The sequence below is a fragment of the Pezoporus flaviventris genome, unplaced genomic scaffold (assembly GCF_033815535.1).
Source record: "Pezoporus flaviventris isolate CSIRO_AGI_PZ_B2104156 unplaced genomic scaffold, CSIRO_AGI_Pfla_v1 ptg000001l, whole genome shotgun sequence".
In the NCBI taxonomy this organism is placed as follows: Eukaryota; Metazoa; Chordata; class Aves; order Psittaciformes; family Psittacidae; genus Pezoporus; species Pezoporus flaviventris.
The window spans coordinates 4750149-4767982 of NW_026892549.1; the positions used below are offsets into that span (position 1 = coordinate 4750149).

The 17834-nt window shown below is 38.6% G+C and overlaps 1 protein-coding gene across 1 annotated transcript in view; it reads left to right on the forward strand.

Moving 5' to 3' along the window:
- Positions 1-17834, forward strand: part of SLC49A4 (solute carrier family 49 member 4) — a 72600-nt gene that overhangs the window by 39527 nt on the left and 15239 nt on the right. The window contains exons 4-7 of the mRNA XM_061468651.1: positions 409-538; positions 6245-6353; positions 6970-7037; positions 11796-11923. Of these exons, the coding sequence (XP_061324635.1) occupies positions 409-538; positions 6245-6353; positions 6970-7037; positions 11796-11923 (435 nt within the window). The remainder of the gene's footprint in view (positions 1-408; positions 539-6244; positions 6354-6969; positions 7038-11795; positions 11924-17834) is intronic.

Genomic DNA, 17834 nt, shown 5'->3' on the forward strand with positions numbered 1-17834 from the left:
TCTGTTTAAAGTCTCTAGCACGCTGTTACCTGCACTGCATAACTTCCATTGTGTGGAAATGTGGCCAAATCTTCATAATGCAGTTCTCTCTAAAGAGAAAAAGCAAAAGCTTTCTTTTTGCTTCACTGAATTCCCGATGTGTGAGACTGGTTCTCTGCAGCTCCTGTCACTTGAATGGACTGCCAATTTTTCTCCATCTCATTGATTTCCCATCTCAATTTGAAATCTTGCTTGGGGAGGAAAAAAGAAATTCTCCCTCAAGTTACGGAGTTCTGTTGTCAGGAGCAGTAAAGCACTTGTGGTAGGATTTACGTATCAGAGGCTGGCTGATAGCAGTGCTGTACCAAAACAGGTCTTTAGATGCTAACATCTGTTCTTGGTTTTGTTTTTCTTTGCCATCTTGTTTAGAATTTGGAATGGTTTCCCTGATATTTTCCGCCGCGTTGGCTTACTTCCCCTCGCGCCCTCCATTCCCTCCCAGTGTGGCTGCAGCAAGTCAACGGCTCAGCTACAGGAGAAGTTTCTGCAGACTCTTAAGGTAGGTCCTCATTGGGTTTCCACTTCAAAGCAGATCAGCACATAAGTAAATAAAAACAAGTGTGCTTTAATCATTGAGCAAACAAGTTGGTTTGTAGTGCTTTTAAACAAAATAAAATTAAATATTAATGCTAAGACATAAAAGGATAATAACTGCTAAAAAGCAGACATTAAATTTTAAATCATTGGCTATATCTCAAGCCGTCATGCCAGAGCTCTTCAGCACCTGCACTGCTTTTATTCATGCTGTTAGCACAGCTTTTCTCATGCAGTGCTTCTGTTGTATCTGGTTATACAAGATTAACAGTGTGCACCCTGCTAGGGTGAAGTAACAATTAACAACACTGGACATAACTAATTGATAAGCTACTTTCTTCCGTGCTTATTATATTGGAATGATTTTAGGGTTTGCTTGTCATTCAGAGGAGTATTCAGCTGCTGTCATTCAGCTGTGGGAGCAATGAATGAACTATCTGAAACCATTATATGATCTTTTAAATCTCATTGCTAGTATGTTACAATATGAAGTGGGAATAGGAGAAGTCTATCAAGATGTGTTTCTAAACAGGTTCCAAGGTGAGTTAGTTTCCTTAAAATTTTGTTTGCTTGTTTTTAAAAAAGGTTGTAAAGAAAGTGACATCTCCAGCTTTGCAACTTTTTCTAGTGGGGCTCTTGGTAAGACACAGTCCCACTCCACCACAGTGTTTGCATAATGTCTTATGTAGTGGGAATCGGATCTCAGATGAACAAGTAAAGCAACTGTAATATTAATGCTGAATAATTGTGAAGGCCTGTGCCCTGTACATGATACTGCACAGATTAATTTCCTCGGGCAAAGAAGAGCCACTCCCATGGTGCAGAATACGGCTGACTTCACTGGGGAGCTTCAAACTCTTGCTGTAATTGTTTCTTGGGTGATTTAATGCTAAGAGATGCGTCTATGTACAAAGGGCTTCTCGAAACTTAATAAATGTGGAGCTTTAGGCATTTAGCTATTACGGACCTATTGTGGCTGTGCTTGCTAAAACTATTTAAAGCTAGCAAAACCATCTAATTCCTTCTTGTGATTTTTTTCTTTTTTTTTTTTTTTGAGGTTTTTATTTCAGTTTTGGGAAGTAAATAGTTGACAAGATGTTTAATCCTGTGTGTCCTTGAACAGGCTGGCAGTTGGAAGGAGGTGTGAGTACGGCTGGCTGGTTAGTCAGCAAAGTGACCTACTCAGGGTATTAAGAAATTGCAGTTCCCATAAGGACACTTGGCACACACAGTAATGCCGTTACGCACCCAAGCTGGTGTGTGGTGAGACCATGCCTGAGGGTTGTGTTGTAAAAATGTTGCTGTTGAACAGAAATCCAAACAGCAACTGACCCTGAAGTTTAAATATAAAACTTTTGTTGACAGTACTCCATTTGGGAGCTTTATAACCATTAGATTCCGTGTTCACAGTGTTGTAAACAGTGGACCTGAGATACTGTTAAGGTCAGGAGGTAAACAGCAAAGCTGGCTTACTATTCACAATCAATGAACCTGAAGAAAACAAGCTAGATGCTTAAATAATGAGGATAGTTTATAGTGTCTCCAAGAACCAACAGGGCTTTTAAAGTGCAGTCAGGTAGATCATTATATCTCCCTTCCTTCAGGGCTTTATGCATTCTTTCATGCTACCTCTTATCAAAGGCACTTCTTCATTCCTCTGTACATGAAACAATCAACAGTTCATCATTAAACCCACATATCTTAGGGAACCTTTCAGGAACAATCCATCAAGCAAGGGGGGTTTTACAAAAGAAAATGGTATCTGCTGTGTTTCAAGAGAAATCCATCATCTGATTCATTAGGATTTTAAGCTCTGTTGCCTGCCTAATCTAGGGTTCATAGTTCTTGGCACAGAGAGCCTTTCTTTTGACTTAGTGGTGTAGACTGAAGCTAATCAGCTGATGAGTAACAGGAAATCATATTTTCCCCGTACTGAAGACTTACCCTCTGGTATAAAACTGTGTAAGGCATTAAGAACGTGTGTAAGTTAGTGGGCTGACCCAACTGTGCACCAAAAACCACTCATGATTATTGAGATGTTCATAATTTTACTCTTCTCTTTCCCCCAAGCTGCAGTTTTATTACTTCAAAACAAAGCTGCGTAGCATAACTACCATTGAAGTCATTGATCTTTTTCTTTGAATGCTGAAGGGATCCATGACATCCTTGCAACTCCCAAACTCCTTCATGCCTTCAGGCCCTTGAGCAGTCATCTTCATGAGCTGCTTTTTGCTGAGTTGTATTTATACATATCTTTCTTAGGGTCAGCCATTCCCTATAGGCCATTTTGGGGGGACTTGCTTAGGAACTTGGTGGTTCTTCTTGGTTTGGAGGATTCCTGTTTCTGACAGATTAGAATGATTAGCTGATCTCTGGTTATCTCCTGATACCAACTCTCTCAGCCTGCAGTGGGAGTTGACAGGTTAGTCATGGCTGGGGACCTAGATCTAACTCTTTTAACAGTCTGTCACACACTGTGACAAGTGTAGCTTGAATTTCTGTTACAAAAAGTACAGTGCCTTTCTGAGTTTCTTGGGTGAAGCAAATAAGACTTTTTTTTTCTTTTTTCCCCGTTTCAGAATATGCCACAAATTTCCATGGAGAAAACTTAATATAAGTAAAAAAAAGTTAGCAACTCTTAATATCTGCATCAAGTAAACATGTAGTGATTTTTGCTTTGAAGTAATTAGATGTTTTTAGCCAGTTACATGCATTTTATATTTTAAAGGGACTGTGTAAGCAATTTTGAAATTTCATAACAGAGTTCTTGTGCATCATTATTTCTTTAATGAAACTTTCATATGACATCACCATACATGATGGAAGCTGTTCAGAATGTGCATGATGTTAATAGGCACTGTCAAAGTTATTCTGAAAATGGTGACTGACTTTGATGGGGCTCCCACCTGGACCACCCTGTTGCACGGATTCTAGTGGCATTAAGTAGGTTTCTGAAAAAACACCAGAAGAAAAAGCCAATTCATATTTCCAGCAGAATGGTTTAACAGAGAGAGGCTAATGGTGATATCCTGTCATAAGGGCTGATACGATGGAAAACAGTGTGGTTTCACCAACTGATGGTGTGACAGACAGCATATTTTTCTGTTTTCAGTGGAGCAATTGCAAAATTGCAAAACAAATACAAGTGACTGGCACCATGAAAAGCAGAACTGCTACTTAAGTTGTGTGTTTCAAATGGCTTTAGCACTTACCGTAGCCAGCATTTAGCTATTGCTGGACAAGGGGGACAGAATGACATCTAGTGATTGGTGCAGATTTGTCACTGCCATGCACCCTTTCTCCCGATTACCTTCCATATTCTGGAAACAAGGCAAGGTGCAGCCTCTGTCACTGAAGGATGTCATTATGCAGAGCTGGTTTTCTAGTATTGGTACTAGGGGTTGGACATGGCACAGAGCAGCTGTCCGACATGCCAGTCTATCTTGTTGCTAGAGTTACAAAAGACAGATACACCACTGGAGATCTCAGTCAAGTAACTTACAAAGTACTCAGCCCCTCAAAAGTAGCTGTTTAATGAAGATGAGATTCAGGTAGCCAAAGATTTTGAATACTGAGCAAGTATTTTGGAAGAGTGAATTCAGACTTTTTACTTCTTTGCAATCTATGACATGGCTATATGATGTTTATGCTAAATGGGCACTTCCCTTTTATTTTATTCTACAGATGTTGAATTAGCTTTTACATGAGTAGTATCAAATAGCATCAGAAACCTGCTTTAAGAGATTACAAATGATACAAGGTAGACTAGGATAAGAGTATGGCATTCTTAAGAGAGAGAAAAAACATTGTCAGGAAGACAGCAAACATTTTAGTATTCAGAGAAGTGCAAACAATGTATAGAAGAGCTGAAAGCTTGGGAGTTGCTTTTCTTTGCATTAAAAAATAAATCTGACACAAATTATATTGAAAGAGGAGGATATGTTCATGTGATAGAAATGTGTTATTCAAAAAGAGGATGTGTGAAAAAGAACAGTGAGAAAAAATGCTGGCTGGTGTGCTGTGCATGGATCTTTTAGGAGAGTAAAACCATGCAAGCTGCAAGCCTCTGAATGTTTTGAAGAATCTTTAAAGCTCTTTGCCTCCCTCTTGGCTTTCATAGCTGTGTGCTATCAAATTGCTGATGCATGCCAAGGACCTGGTGCTGATCAAGATCAATTTTATGTAAATTGTTTGTGAAATGGGGGAAGCACATTTTATGGTTACACAGATATTCCATGGGATAAGCTTGGAATCACCATAAAATCTCTTCACTTTAAAATATTACTGTTGCAGAGTTAAAAGTATATTTTTCTGTTTTTATTCCCAAATCAAAAGATTTTTTGAGGAAAAGTTGGATGTCTCTTAGCAAAGATTTCACATTTGATTTGGTTACGGTGGGTGGGAGAAATTGATGGTGGTATTTGTCTGCCATCTCCTGTTTACAACGTGTACGATGAAAATGATCATAGAATCCACTAGGTTGGAAATGACCTTTAAGATCATCAAGTCCAACCATTACCCCAGGACTGCCAAGTCCATCACTAAATGGTATCACTTTTTTGAACACTTCCAGGGATAGTGATTCCACCTCTTCCCTGAGCAGCTTGTTCCAATACCTGAGCACCCTCTCTGTGAAGAAATTTTTCCCACTATCCAATCTAAACTTCCCCTGGCACAGCTTGAGGCTATTACCTCTTGTCCTGTCACTCGTTACTTTGGAGAAGAGACTGACCCCCACCTCACTACAACCTCCTTTCAGGTAGTTGGAGAGAGTGATAAGGTCGTTGTCCCTGTCCATCCTCCCCGCCCTGCCCGAAGCCTTCTCTTCTCCAGACTAAACAATCCCAGTTTCCTCAGCTGTTCCTCATAAGACTTACTCTCCAGACCCTTCACCAGCTTTGTTGCCCTTTTCTCGACAGGCACCATCACCTCCATGTCTCTCTTGTAGTGAGGGGCCCAGAACTGAATGCAGTACTCGAGGTCTGGCCTCACTAGTGCCGAGTAAATGATGACAGAGCTTTGACTGCTTCATCTTCCACTGAATACTAAAGGCTGAATAATTTTAATTGGGAGGAAAAAGTAAACATGCTGACTATTTAGATCAGAGCATTATACTTGTCTCTGTTTTTTGACAGTTCAAACTGTCAAATTTTTCCACTCTTGCTACTGTACCCATCTTGGTTTCCAGAGCTTTCCCTGCCTTTCACCAAAATAAAGAGAACTAAAACAGATTAAAAAGAAGAAAAAACACAGCTCAAAAAGCACGACCCTTGATTTTATTCTTGAAGTATGTTTTTTGTCATTCAAATTAGTACTTACTATTCCTAACATACACTTAGGCTAAGTAGGTTGCCCATGCTGATGCTTGGAAGAATTGCATGTGGAAATGAGAAATACGTGAGCCCAGCATGTTACAGAAATCTTTGAACTATATGAAGAGACTGACATTTTTGATGTCACAGTGTTAAGGCAGTAGCATCTCAGCCATTGGAATTTCTGTGACATGGCCAGATACCTTTCTTGATTTTTGTGGCTCACTTCTCCTTCAGACCTCTGCTGGTTTTTGTGATGGGCAGAATATAGATTCTAAGGTGTCATTTACTCTAGCAGCTAATCTTGGTGAAGTTTCTAATATAAGCTGCAGCTAATTGCGTATGTTTTGTCTTCGCAGCAATTTCCGATTCTTGATGATTGCTTTAGCCTATGCTATACCTCTGGGTGTTTTCTCTGGCTGGTCTGGTGTTCTGGATTTGATATTAACGCCAGTTCACGTAAGCCAAGTGAGTATCTCCTAACTGATATTCAGCAGCTGTTTTGTAAGTGGCATTTTTTATTTTGCACTAGCATATCATTTTATCAGGTTCTTCTGTTTGGACCACTTTTCTTCTGAAATCTTAAAGAAAATAAACTATAGCTTTGGCATCCCAAAGTGTCACGATTCTCCCTGCTAACTCTCCACCAGCGGTGGGTATTTTCAGAATTATACAAACCTTTGGACAGGAAGGAGGAATCAGGTAAACAAACAGGAGTATTGTTGGCTGCTGCACCTTTAGTGAAAGAAAATAACGTTTACCAGGTAGAAATGATGAAGTGGGGAGAAGAGGATTTCCAAGCTTTTGATGGAGTATTATAAAAATGCAGAAATCATTACTCAGATTCTGTGAAGAGGTCACATTTCAAGCACAGGCTACTTAATCATACTTTCTTTAAGTGAATTTATTTCCTTTTGAACATGCTTGAAAAAGTCTACTCAGATTGTGGTTGGGCAGTGTTAGCAGTTTGCAGCTCCTCACACCATTTGTTTTGAAAGTAACATTTTATCATCTTATTTTTTTAGCTTTAACACATTTCTCTGTTTTGATTTGTTTGTGGTTTTGTTTTTTTTTCTTCTGTCAGGTAGATGCAGGCTGGATTGGATTTTGGTCTATAGTTGGAGGCTGTGTTGTTGGCATAGCAATGGCAAGGTAGGAATAATTACAGGACCTTCTCCATTTCTTCAATTGCGATTGTCATTTAGCTTATCCTCTTAATAACATAAGTTGTTCTCTCTCATTTTCCAGAGGCTTGAAATTCAAAATGCATTCTGGGGTTATGATGTGTTTCTTGTACAGCAGTAATTTGTATGTTCCATGTTAGTGGTTGCTATGGGTTGAGAAGTCCACATGGGTATATCTCAAAAAGTCATACTCCTGATAAGTGCTTCCTCTGTGCTCCTTTTAAACACAGTTCTTGTGAATTCAGCTGCCTGGTATGAGGGAGAACCCATTGTAGTACATTTGGAAACCATTAGAGAAATGAGCATCAACATCCTTCCATCAACACTTTTGGGCATACTGATTTCTGAAGGGGTATTTAGAATGCAGCACAGGTGACCTACCCAAAATAACAGTACTTTCCTCCACAGAGAGATTAGTCTGGGCCTGTTTAGGCCAGTTGCTGGATTCTTATATGGCCTAAAAATTCTTTCAGGACGTACTTTCACAGTGAGTTTATAAAGCTGATTAGTACCAATTGCATGTTCCCCTTGCATCGGGATAGCCAAGCACTATTCTAGCTTCTCTCTGTCCACACTTTAGACTCTGGATCTGCAATGAGCTTAACACAAGTGCAGAGCTGGTCATCATTGCAGTCACTGAGTCTGTGGACCCTGAGAGGCATCTTTTAGGACAGAAATTGAAGCACGCTCTTGTTTGTTTGGTTTTTTGTTTGTTTTTTTTTTTTCCCTGCTTGCTGTTCATCCTCAGAGTACACAATACATAAAGAAATGTGAGGTTTATCATCCTGACATTTTGCAGGCTGCCTAGCAACTGTGATGGAGGGAGAGGAAAAAACTCCTGACGTAGGGAAAAGAAACAAGCACTTCCCTCTCATCTGCTCCAGATGCAGGCCGGCCAAAGGACTTAAGCTGTTGAAACAAAGTTCATACTGTGATTTCCTCTATATGAGCTGCTTTCGAGTAGCTCTGCTCAGATACGAGTTTTTCTCCCTAAGAGAAGTTGATATTTAAAACCAACTGCTGTAAATGGCACAGATGCTGTAGCAGGTTACATGCTGAAGCAAGTAGCTGCCCAGTTTCATCTCTTCCATCATGAGTTAATCTCTGGTATATTTGCAGTATTTCAATAGTAGAGGGGCACCCTTAGCAGCTCACTTAACTTTGTTAGGACAGAATCTGCTGACTCAATGCCAACATGCGAATCTCAGTCTTCATGGTAGATTAATTTATTTAATATATTGCCTGGGTTAAGTTTCAGGAAATGCTGACAGTCTTTTTTAACTGCTTCAAAACTGACATCAAATCTGTTTGAATACCAGTATTTTGTAGCATTCAGAGCTTTACTTTTAAGTAAATTAAAAAACCACCAATAGGCTGTCTCCAAATATGTCTTTCTAACTTGGGTGATACGCAGTTCAAATGGGAAGGTTTGCATACAGAAAGGGAGGGAGGAGATGATCTGTCATTTGTGATGGATGACTCTCCTTCCTAGGCTTATTCAGCATTTATCTATGTAGGGTTGAATCAATGACGAGTCTGACTGTAATCTGCTGAAAGTTGTAATTAGGAAAATTAAGTAATGATTCTTGTCCAGGCTGACAAGTTGATGTATTTCAGTGTCAGAACTATGATTTGCCAAGCAAGCAGCTCTCTCCCTTAACCACCTCTCAAGAAGCTGTTGCTTTTGGGTTGGGTTTTTTTTTCCCCTTTTACTTTTTTTCCTGCTAATTTATCAAAAGCAAAAATGGTGCAGCTCAGGAATTTGCTCCTTCCATTTTTGTCAATGCAGATTCTGCCATTTAGAGCTGTAACAACCTGAGCCCTGCCCTGGAGCATTGGCTCCTGCACATCACAGTGGGTGTTAAATCATCTATATTTGATGTAATGTGCAGTTTGAAATTTGTTTATCTCATTTTTGAAATGGCGCAAGTTTTCCTCAGCACAATACATAAATCCTCCTGCTATCCACCCACTGCTGTCCCAGTTGCTGAGAACTTAGATATGTTTAGTTAATTTGTGTGATGCATTTTTATAATTGAAAAGCCTGGGCTATTTTTGGCAGCTTTCAAATGTACCCTTTGCTGGCAGCTTTCAAATGATATTGGTTTGAAGAAAAGCAGTGTCAGAGCGACATTCATGTCCTTGCATTGAAGCATAAATCTGTTCCTCTTTCTCAGATTTTTTTTTTTTTTGCCACATTTTCTAATGTTCATAGGTGTTTCTGAGTTTTTGTCCTCCATGGCTCAATTTTTCTTCCTGCTTTTAATTTGCAGTGTAGTCAAAATGCTGAAATGTGTTAATTTCCTTAGCAAGAGAGAGTGTTGTCAGCAACACAGGTTTGTGATTTTAACTCTGCTATCCAGCCTAGGACTGGATTTGCTGGTTTGCAGGCTTTACCAACAGTAGTTTCAGAGGTCTGTGTGGGGGTAAGTGTACACCTTCTCTCTTGGTGTGCCTGCTTTTTTAGCAGCTGCACATGTCCCCTTACATGCTAGATGATAAAGAAGGATTTAAACAGAACACAGGGGTTTGAAAGAAGACAGAGGATAAAAATAATTTATCTCATTTTTTGATTGAACAGTTACTAGATTTACAGTCATCTTTATTGTCCTGTAAGCAGACAAGAAGCGGAAGTCCCTCAATAACCACGTTCAGGCTAGTTTCCTATGTCAGTTTTTTCCTGTTATTCCAGTTACTGGCTGAATTGGGTAGCTGCATAAACCATTAAGTTTTTATTTGACCCTTCTGGAATCCTGTGATATCTGTGAGCTCCTTGGCACATACTGCTACCACTGATACCCAGACCAGGATCTTTGTGTCAAAAAGGGTTGCAGCTACTCAGTAGAGTACTTGCTCTATAGTACTTGCTTCATTTAACTGTCTTGAATGGTTTAGTTGCATATGATCATCCCATCCACACATATCCCTGGTGGTAGGATGGAGATAGAGGACACCCTAGAGATCCCTTTCAGATCTGTTTTATGTAAACATCCTTCCTTGGAGGCTGATATTTTCTCACACGGTGTTTCATTAGATAGAATCATAGAATCATTAGGGTTGGAAAGGACCTTAAGATCAGCAAGTTCCAACCCCCCTGCCACGGGCAGGGACACCTCACACTAAACCAGATAGGATATGCGTGACTGCTCTTTGCTGTAAGGAGAGGGAATACTGATGTTGTCTGCAGGCAGGCAAAGTGGGGAGTCTCTGTGGAGGAAGCCAAAAGTTTGCGCTTTGAGATACTTCTGAAACTCTTTAAAATAGCTGATTCTGACCCCAGTGGTCCTAAAGAATAATTAAAGAAATTGAAAAACCACTGAGAAGAGGTGATCCTGATTGCTGGATTTGGATTGTCAGAAAAAAACAACAGTGGCAGCTGACCTCTGACTATTGGAGACTAATGCATAAGCTACTTGAACGCTGCAGTCATAAACTTTTAAGATGATGTGCAGCATTGATCTTCTGTTGCTGCTTATTGAATTACTTGCTGCTAAATTCAGTATGGAATTAAAGCACCAGGACAATCAAAATAAGAGGAAAGAAGTAGGTCTTTTGGATTTTATTTTTTTATTGCAGTACTTGTACATCTCTTATGGTGTATGTGGCACTAAAATTCCTAGTTCTCAAAACGTCAGTAGCATTATCTCTTTTAACAAGTAAGCCATAAGGTATCTCCCTGTAAAGTGATCTTTGTCAGGGCAAAGAAGGCAGTTAGCTGACAGATGGACATAGTTCATCATGGACCAACCTAGGTGGATTAGCTGCCATTAGGCTAATCAAGGTGGGAGGCTATGAGGGGAGAAGATACTCTTTAGACATGCATTCCTAATCTGTCCAGCCCAAAATCACATCTGAACAGGAGATTATAGAAAATCACTAGTGGATGAATGACATTGCCTTTTCTAAGAATACATCTTTTTAAGTAGCTATGCTGAAATTCCTCTTGAGAAGAGCAGTTGCACTGATAATTATGCCATAGGAGAGCTGCTCAAATGCATTCTGTCTCCTTGAAATAAAAAGGAACAAAGATAAAAAAAAAACAACTGTCCCATCAGGTGGTACAGTCAGTGGGGAATGTGTAGGAGTGGAGTGACACCAAACTGTAGGTTTCTGGAACATTCCAACCCAAAACAGCCACCGGCAGAGTGACCGCTGCATGGAGTTCCTGTTTTGGCTAAGCCACCAAGAGCTTCATTGCCAATGCATCCACGGGTTCAGAAGCTGTTCCTTGTCACCTTCATTCTAGGAATTCTGGTATTTGGAGTTTTGTCATTTCCCACAGGAATGAATCTTGATACTTAACTATGTCTTGAATGAAATACAGCAGCCTCCTCGTATGCTAATTGAGCAGTGTGTCTGCCAAGGGAGACTGGCAAACACTGACAGAGCAGCGATGTAAGTAGTGGTGTGATGTTGTGTCCAACAAATGCAGAAGAAAAAATAATCCTTCCTATATACCAAGTGTTTTCAGTTGATGTTTTGAGAATTGTCCTGGTTTGGTTGTTATTTTGTGGCAGCTAAAAAATCCAAGGCTCTTCAGCTTGACAGCTAAAATACTACCATTCTATAAAAATGCCTTTTATCTATTTCTGAAAATGAGAAAATATTCTTAAATTGTTTTTATAATCTCCAAAATATTTAATGAGAATACAGTGGATTAATTGTCAAGCATCACATATTATGAAAATCAGCATTTGTCCTGGTCTGATTTGTGCTTTTATTTTAGATTTGCAGATTTTATCAGGGGCATGCTGAAGTTTATACTGCTGCTGCTTTTATCTGGAGCAACATTAGCATCAACCTGGTTCACTCTCACCTGTCTAACTAGTGTCACTCATCTGCCTCTAACCACAGGTATTGACAATTATTTTAATTCCTATTATTGATAATTAGTATATCAAGCAAATATTTGCAGTCTTACATCAACTTTATTGTAACTTGGTTTGGTATCTTTAGTTATACTGTAGTTTTACCAAGACTGTTGAAGCTGAAGGATCTTTACCAGCTTTGAATAACTTAAAAAAAAAAAAAAAAAAGATTAAAAAATAACAAAACCCAATAATAAAATCCCAGAACTTACATTTAAAATTGATTTTGGGACTGAGTGTTTTTCTGATTTGACTGGTTTGAAATAACAGAGGTGAGAAATCAACCAAGAAAAATCAGATGAATGCAAGTGGTGCTGTGTGTAAGAAACAGTGACATGTCTGGGAATTTAAGGTTTTGAAACTTACATTAATTATTGGAAACATGTGATGCAGTTCAAACCAAGGTGACCCATAGTATTTTCAACCATCTGAATCTATCCCTGAGCTGTGCTGTCCTTTTTGCACCTGCATGAAGGTTCAGGGAACTCTTCCAGCCCAAAATTAACTCAGCTCGTGCCTCAAAAAGATGGGGAAAAAAGCTGTTGGCAGGAGTGGGGGAAAAGCTCAGAGGTCTACACAAGTTGCCAGCGAGCTGTACCCTTAGTTGGAAATTAGCACTGCTTAGTTCTTAGAAATCTGTCCTTCACTTCACTATCTGCACCAAAGGATTCATCCCCTGTGATTCCAAGACCTTGAACAGAGTAATGCATTGCAATAAAACTAAGCCATCAAGATTTTTAAAAATTATTTATTCAAGAATTCTGTGCATCCATTTTAAAGAAAGTGCCATCTTTGTTATAGCAAGTTTATGCATTTAGGAGAATTTATTTTTTTTTTTCCCATTTTAGATCAAGAGTTTGGTGTGGAGATAGAATATAAAATACTGGTTTTCTCAAATTAACTTTGTGTTTCAGTAAGGGTCCTTGGTTCATCGCATATGTCATAACCAAAAACTAAAGTGGGTACAGCAAATTGAAATACATGATCAAGTCAGGAGAAACACCATCTGGATGGATAGGTCAAATTTGTGATTTATCTTGAAATTTCAACTTAAAAAAAACAAACTAAACCACACAAAACCAAAAATGTAATTAAATCGATAAATCAGATTTCATGGTGGCTGTTGTCATACCAAATGACTGCACTTTTCCATCAAATCTAAAATAAACGCAATAAAAGGTTATTTCTTGTGTTTGCCTGTTTCATCACTACAAGCCTGCAGTAATGTGAATTTTTACAGTAACTCTATCCTCTGAATTGATGTAAGAAGCCAAACACATAAATGTCCCTTCAAGTCTATGCATAAGAATGAAGCGGAAAGGTTTCAAGAGGTGAAAGTCATTACGTGTGTACTTGCCGATGATCCAAAACAAAACTGATGGAGCTCTGCCTCTGATTTTATTTTTCTGTAAAGAACTCAGCAATGTGGGTTCTAGGAGACTTCTTATACGTTCACAGCATATAGGTGCATTATGGTGGGGTTTTTGGAAAGGTGATCTGTTGTCAGAATATGAGAGTATGTAAGGTATTCAGGTTTTGATGTAAAGTATCCTAAGCTAGCATCCCTTGACAAAATTCCAGGGATTGCGTTGTTCTTTTCATGCAGTTATAATTTCTTTTAAAATGGACGGTTCCTTAGATTGAGTTGTAAATTATGTTTTATAGTTTTCTGTTTGTACTGTTCTTATATATCATTGTAAATGGTGAACCTTTTTCTGTAAAACTCAACCTTGTTTTGCATAGAAGTGCCAGCAATATGGTGCATTCCTCAGAAAGTGCAATGTAAAGCATCAGGGCGTGATGTGCAGCCACCAAATCAGATCTCTTTTTTTCTTTTGTGGCATAACATTTAAACTTCATAGAAACGTGGGCAGGGGTTCATATCAGCCTTTTCTCATTAAAGTTTGTATAAAATAGATGTAATGTGCCTATTCAATTTATATCCTTGTGCACAGAAAAGCAGTGGTGTATTTTTATGAAATATGCTGTTACGGATGAAAACACACAAGCTATTTAATCTAATTTATAGGACTTCATGCTAGATTATTCCTCAGTGTAATGATGCAATATGATGATGACCTCTGCATTGCACAGTAATTGGGAGAAACAGTACATTTGAATTGATTTGGATGAACTTCTTTTTTTCTTCTTTTAATTAAAAGTTTGAGATGCAGGTTATATCAGAATATAGATATAGGAGGTCAAATGCAGGCCGTTGACAGCTGCTTGATCCACCACAGGCAGACCTTGCCAGTGGTTTCCCCAGGTCCAAAAAGAATGTTTTCCTTTAGTATGCGGATATTGTGTGGCATACATGCTCATTCCCCTCTTCCGAAAACCCTCTGCCTGCCTCTCACCTGGTCTCCTGAGTAAGCACTCAGGTGGGTACATTTGCATAGAAGCAGGCTTTTGAAATGCTGAAAAGAGGAGGAGGTTTGGCCAATAATTTACTCTAAAGGGGAGGGAAGAAAATCTCTGTAAAAAATTATTTTTAAAATATGAACCAACCAACTCCCATCTTTTAATCAGTATTCATTGTAGCAATTGTAGTAATGTCTGGTTTAAATATTGGTGGAAGAACTGTATTTGAAGAAATAGTCACAGCAAAATGTTTTTTCCTCCACTTGTTTGTGTAATATTCTAATTCCTTGTAAGTAGGTACGACATCATGTAAAGGTATTTCCTTCAAAATGTAATTACTTAGAGTAGAGACCTTTAATGCAGATATTAAAAATCAATGACTGCTTTGTGTTTTCTTTCAGTGATAGTTCAGCATTGTTTGTATTGTGTAATGTAATGCCTGCACTGCTATGCATTATCATAATATGCTCCATTTTTCTCCTGCCACAGAGCAAGACAAGTTTTCTGTCATTTGCTGGCTTCTTAATGTATCTCCAAAAGGCTTTTTAAAAAGTGTATTTGGAGTCACGTGTATGAACTAGAACTGCCAGTGTGGGGTAAAAAGGAAAGGCAATAATGATATAGTGCCATCATAGCTACCATATCAACTGTCTACCTCTCATCAGCTAATCACAGCTCTTAAAAACCCCTGATTCTGGAATTAGTTTATATTTTAAGCAAGTTTGAATTTTCTTTTAAGAAATCTCAATTTTAGTGTATATTATTTGCATCTTTCAACAAGATTCAAAGACAATTTTATGTACACTTTGAGCATTAAAATAGTTTTCTCCACTGAAATCCCAGTGCAGCTGCTGATCGGTTTCTCCTGTGCCGAGTTCTTTGTTAGCTTGCTTTGTACTGAACTTCATTATGTGAATTTATGTACAATGGGATACTTTGACCCAGCATAATTGTGTAAGGCATTGTAATGCCAGTTTCAGATTCTTGCCACTTTGTATTGCTGATAGTATCTCTGGATACAAATACTAGCATTTTCCAAAAATGGATATGCAACGCTTTCAGCTCACAGCTCAGATTGTTTTCAGCGCAGCATATCACAAATATTCTAATATTTATGAGCACATTCAGCAGAATTTTGCTTTACAAAATCTTTTCTAGTGCTGCATGGCAGAAACTCTGAATACAGTGGCAATGTCTTGAGTTGATGACTATATTCAGGTTAAGCAGCCTATCCTTTATTTTCAGGTTCAACATCTTGAACAGTATAAACATATCTGTCTCCTTGTCCTCATCTGTAAAGCACAGTATTGAAAAAGAGAGATGTTAATTATACAATACTGGTTGTTTTATTCTTTGAATTTTATTTCTGTACTATAAACAAGATGTGCTTGATAAGTATAAGGCAGGAGGACCCAGAGGATAAGGCAGTAGCTTGAAAACATTTCTTTTTCTAGCTTCAGCATTAACCTGCTTCTGGCTGTGGACAAATCATTACCCCCACTCCTCTTGTGCTTTTCCCAATCATAAGATGGGAATAATGACCTTTGTCTTCCTGAAGGCTTCTGTAAATCCACAGATAGAACTTAAAAGAAGAACTAATTTTAGAGGTTTGTTTAAAAACCCAATGTTAAATAGCGTACAGTGTTTGAAATCTGGGAGGAGCATTTCAGGGATAAAAATCAATAAATCGGCCACAAATCCATCGATAACAAGCTTCAAATATTGTATAATTTCCAGCCCCACTCCTCCCACCTATTTTTTCTGGTTTGTTTTTGGTTTGGTTTGGTTTGTTTTTTTATATTTTGATGCCCACTCAGTAATTTCTTCACTTCTTAGTTCTCCAAAGTAAACGCGCTTTACTTGGTTTCGGGTTTTTTTTTTCTTCTATAATCAAATTACAGTAAAAATTACTGTCTTACCTTGAGGGGAGTCACATTTTCCATGGAAAAACGGGGACTTCTTCCATGACTATTCTTATCGTGGCATGTAGCAATAATTAAATTATAGGGAAGTGTAATTTCACTTTAAGACATTACAGAGTTTGGTAGAAGCAGACTTTGATTTGTTCAGATCGTTTGTGGGCATACTGATGTCAACAAAGCATGCATCCGCATGAGACATTATCCTTCATTTTGGCATTTGGGGTACTATTATAACAGTAATAAAGTGCCCTAGATCTTTGCAGGTTTTGCTTTAAATTGTATGCTGCACCCAAGAGAACATATTCAGCTTTATTTACTTTCCTGTTTATCCATATGAAATTTGTGTGAGTCTTGGCTCAGTCTGTGTGAGAAGAGAACTGTTACAAAATGTACAGAGTTCAAGAGTTTCTGGCAGAGGACTTTGGAAGAAGATACTGTACCACCTGCTTGCAGCTGATACTGCTCTAGAGTGTCCGCATTTCCTTTGTAAATTTGCGTGCAAAATACTTTTTTTTTTTTAAGATTTTTTAAGAAATTGTAATATTTCATTTTATTTATAAAAATAATCCAAGATGTGCGTGCCAGCGGGTTGATAACTGTTAACATCAGTGGAGGCCCTTCCATTAAATTTCATTTGGATTAGGATTGCACTCTGTAGTTATACATTTAGTGATGGTATAATTTTAAGAGTAGATTGGTAAACGTGTTGCAGAACATCCTGGGCAGTTCTGAGAACTTGTTAGGCTGTCGTCAGAGATACTTGAGGCTCCTTCTGCTGTGTTGCAAGCTCATCTGGAGACACCAAGTGCATGCCATCATTTAAATCCCTGTTTGAATTCCCACGTTTTTTTTCCTTTTTTTTTTTTTTTTTTTTATTATGAAGATTTTGCCACAGCTTGTGGTTGAGAGAAAAGAAAGTCTCTTTCTGGGATAGAGGCATGTATTTGCCAACTGGTAGCTGAAGGCCTGCAGAGTATAAGAAGCCAGGAAGGAACCTTTCTTCCTACTGCTTTTTCTTCTTTTTGTACTAAGACACTGATATCAGCAGTCCCCAGTTAGTGTCTTGCTTCATCTTACTGGTAGCATCTCTACTGTTACTATCAAGGCACATTTCAGTCCTTGCTTCCATCCTGGCCAGGAAAATGAGTGCTGAGGGAATAGCATGGGTTGCCTCACACCTCAAGCATGAACATGACATGACAAAGCCTAGCTTGAGCCTGCTGGTGCGGCAGCTTCAGGCCAGTTCTCTCAAGCAGCTGTGCTTTGGACGGGTGTTTTGCCTTTCCTGTTCTTTTTGCAGTGGCCAAGCTGAGAAATAGTTGCTTAAGTGACACAAACATCTTTAAAACATTAAATTAATCAAAATAGTTCAAAGAAACCTAGCCCAGTTCCATTATTTATTGATGTCCACAGCTGCCACTGTCTTGGGTACACAGCTTTGTGCATAGCTTCATAGGGAGTTAATTCCTTTTCTTATGAAAAGAAATTTATACTAATAGCATGACATGCTTCCTCAGTATATGCCTATCCAAGCTAGTTGTTTGTCCTTGTTAAGCTTTAGGACATAATGTTAGCTTCTTGGTAAACCATCTCTTTTTTTTTTGTCAGTGCTTT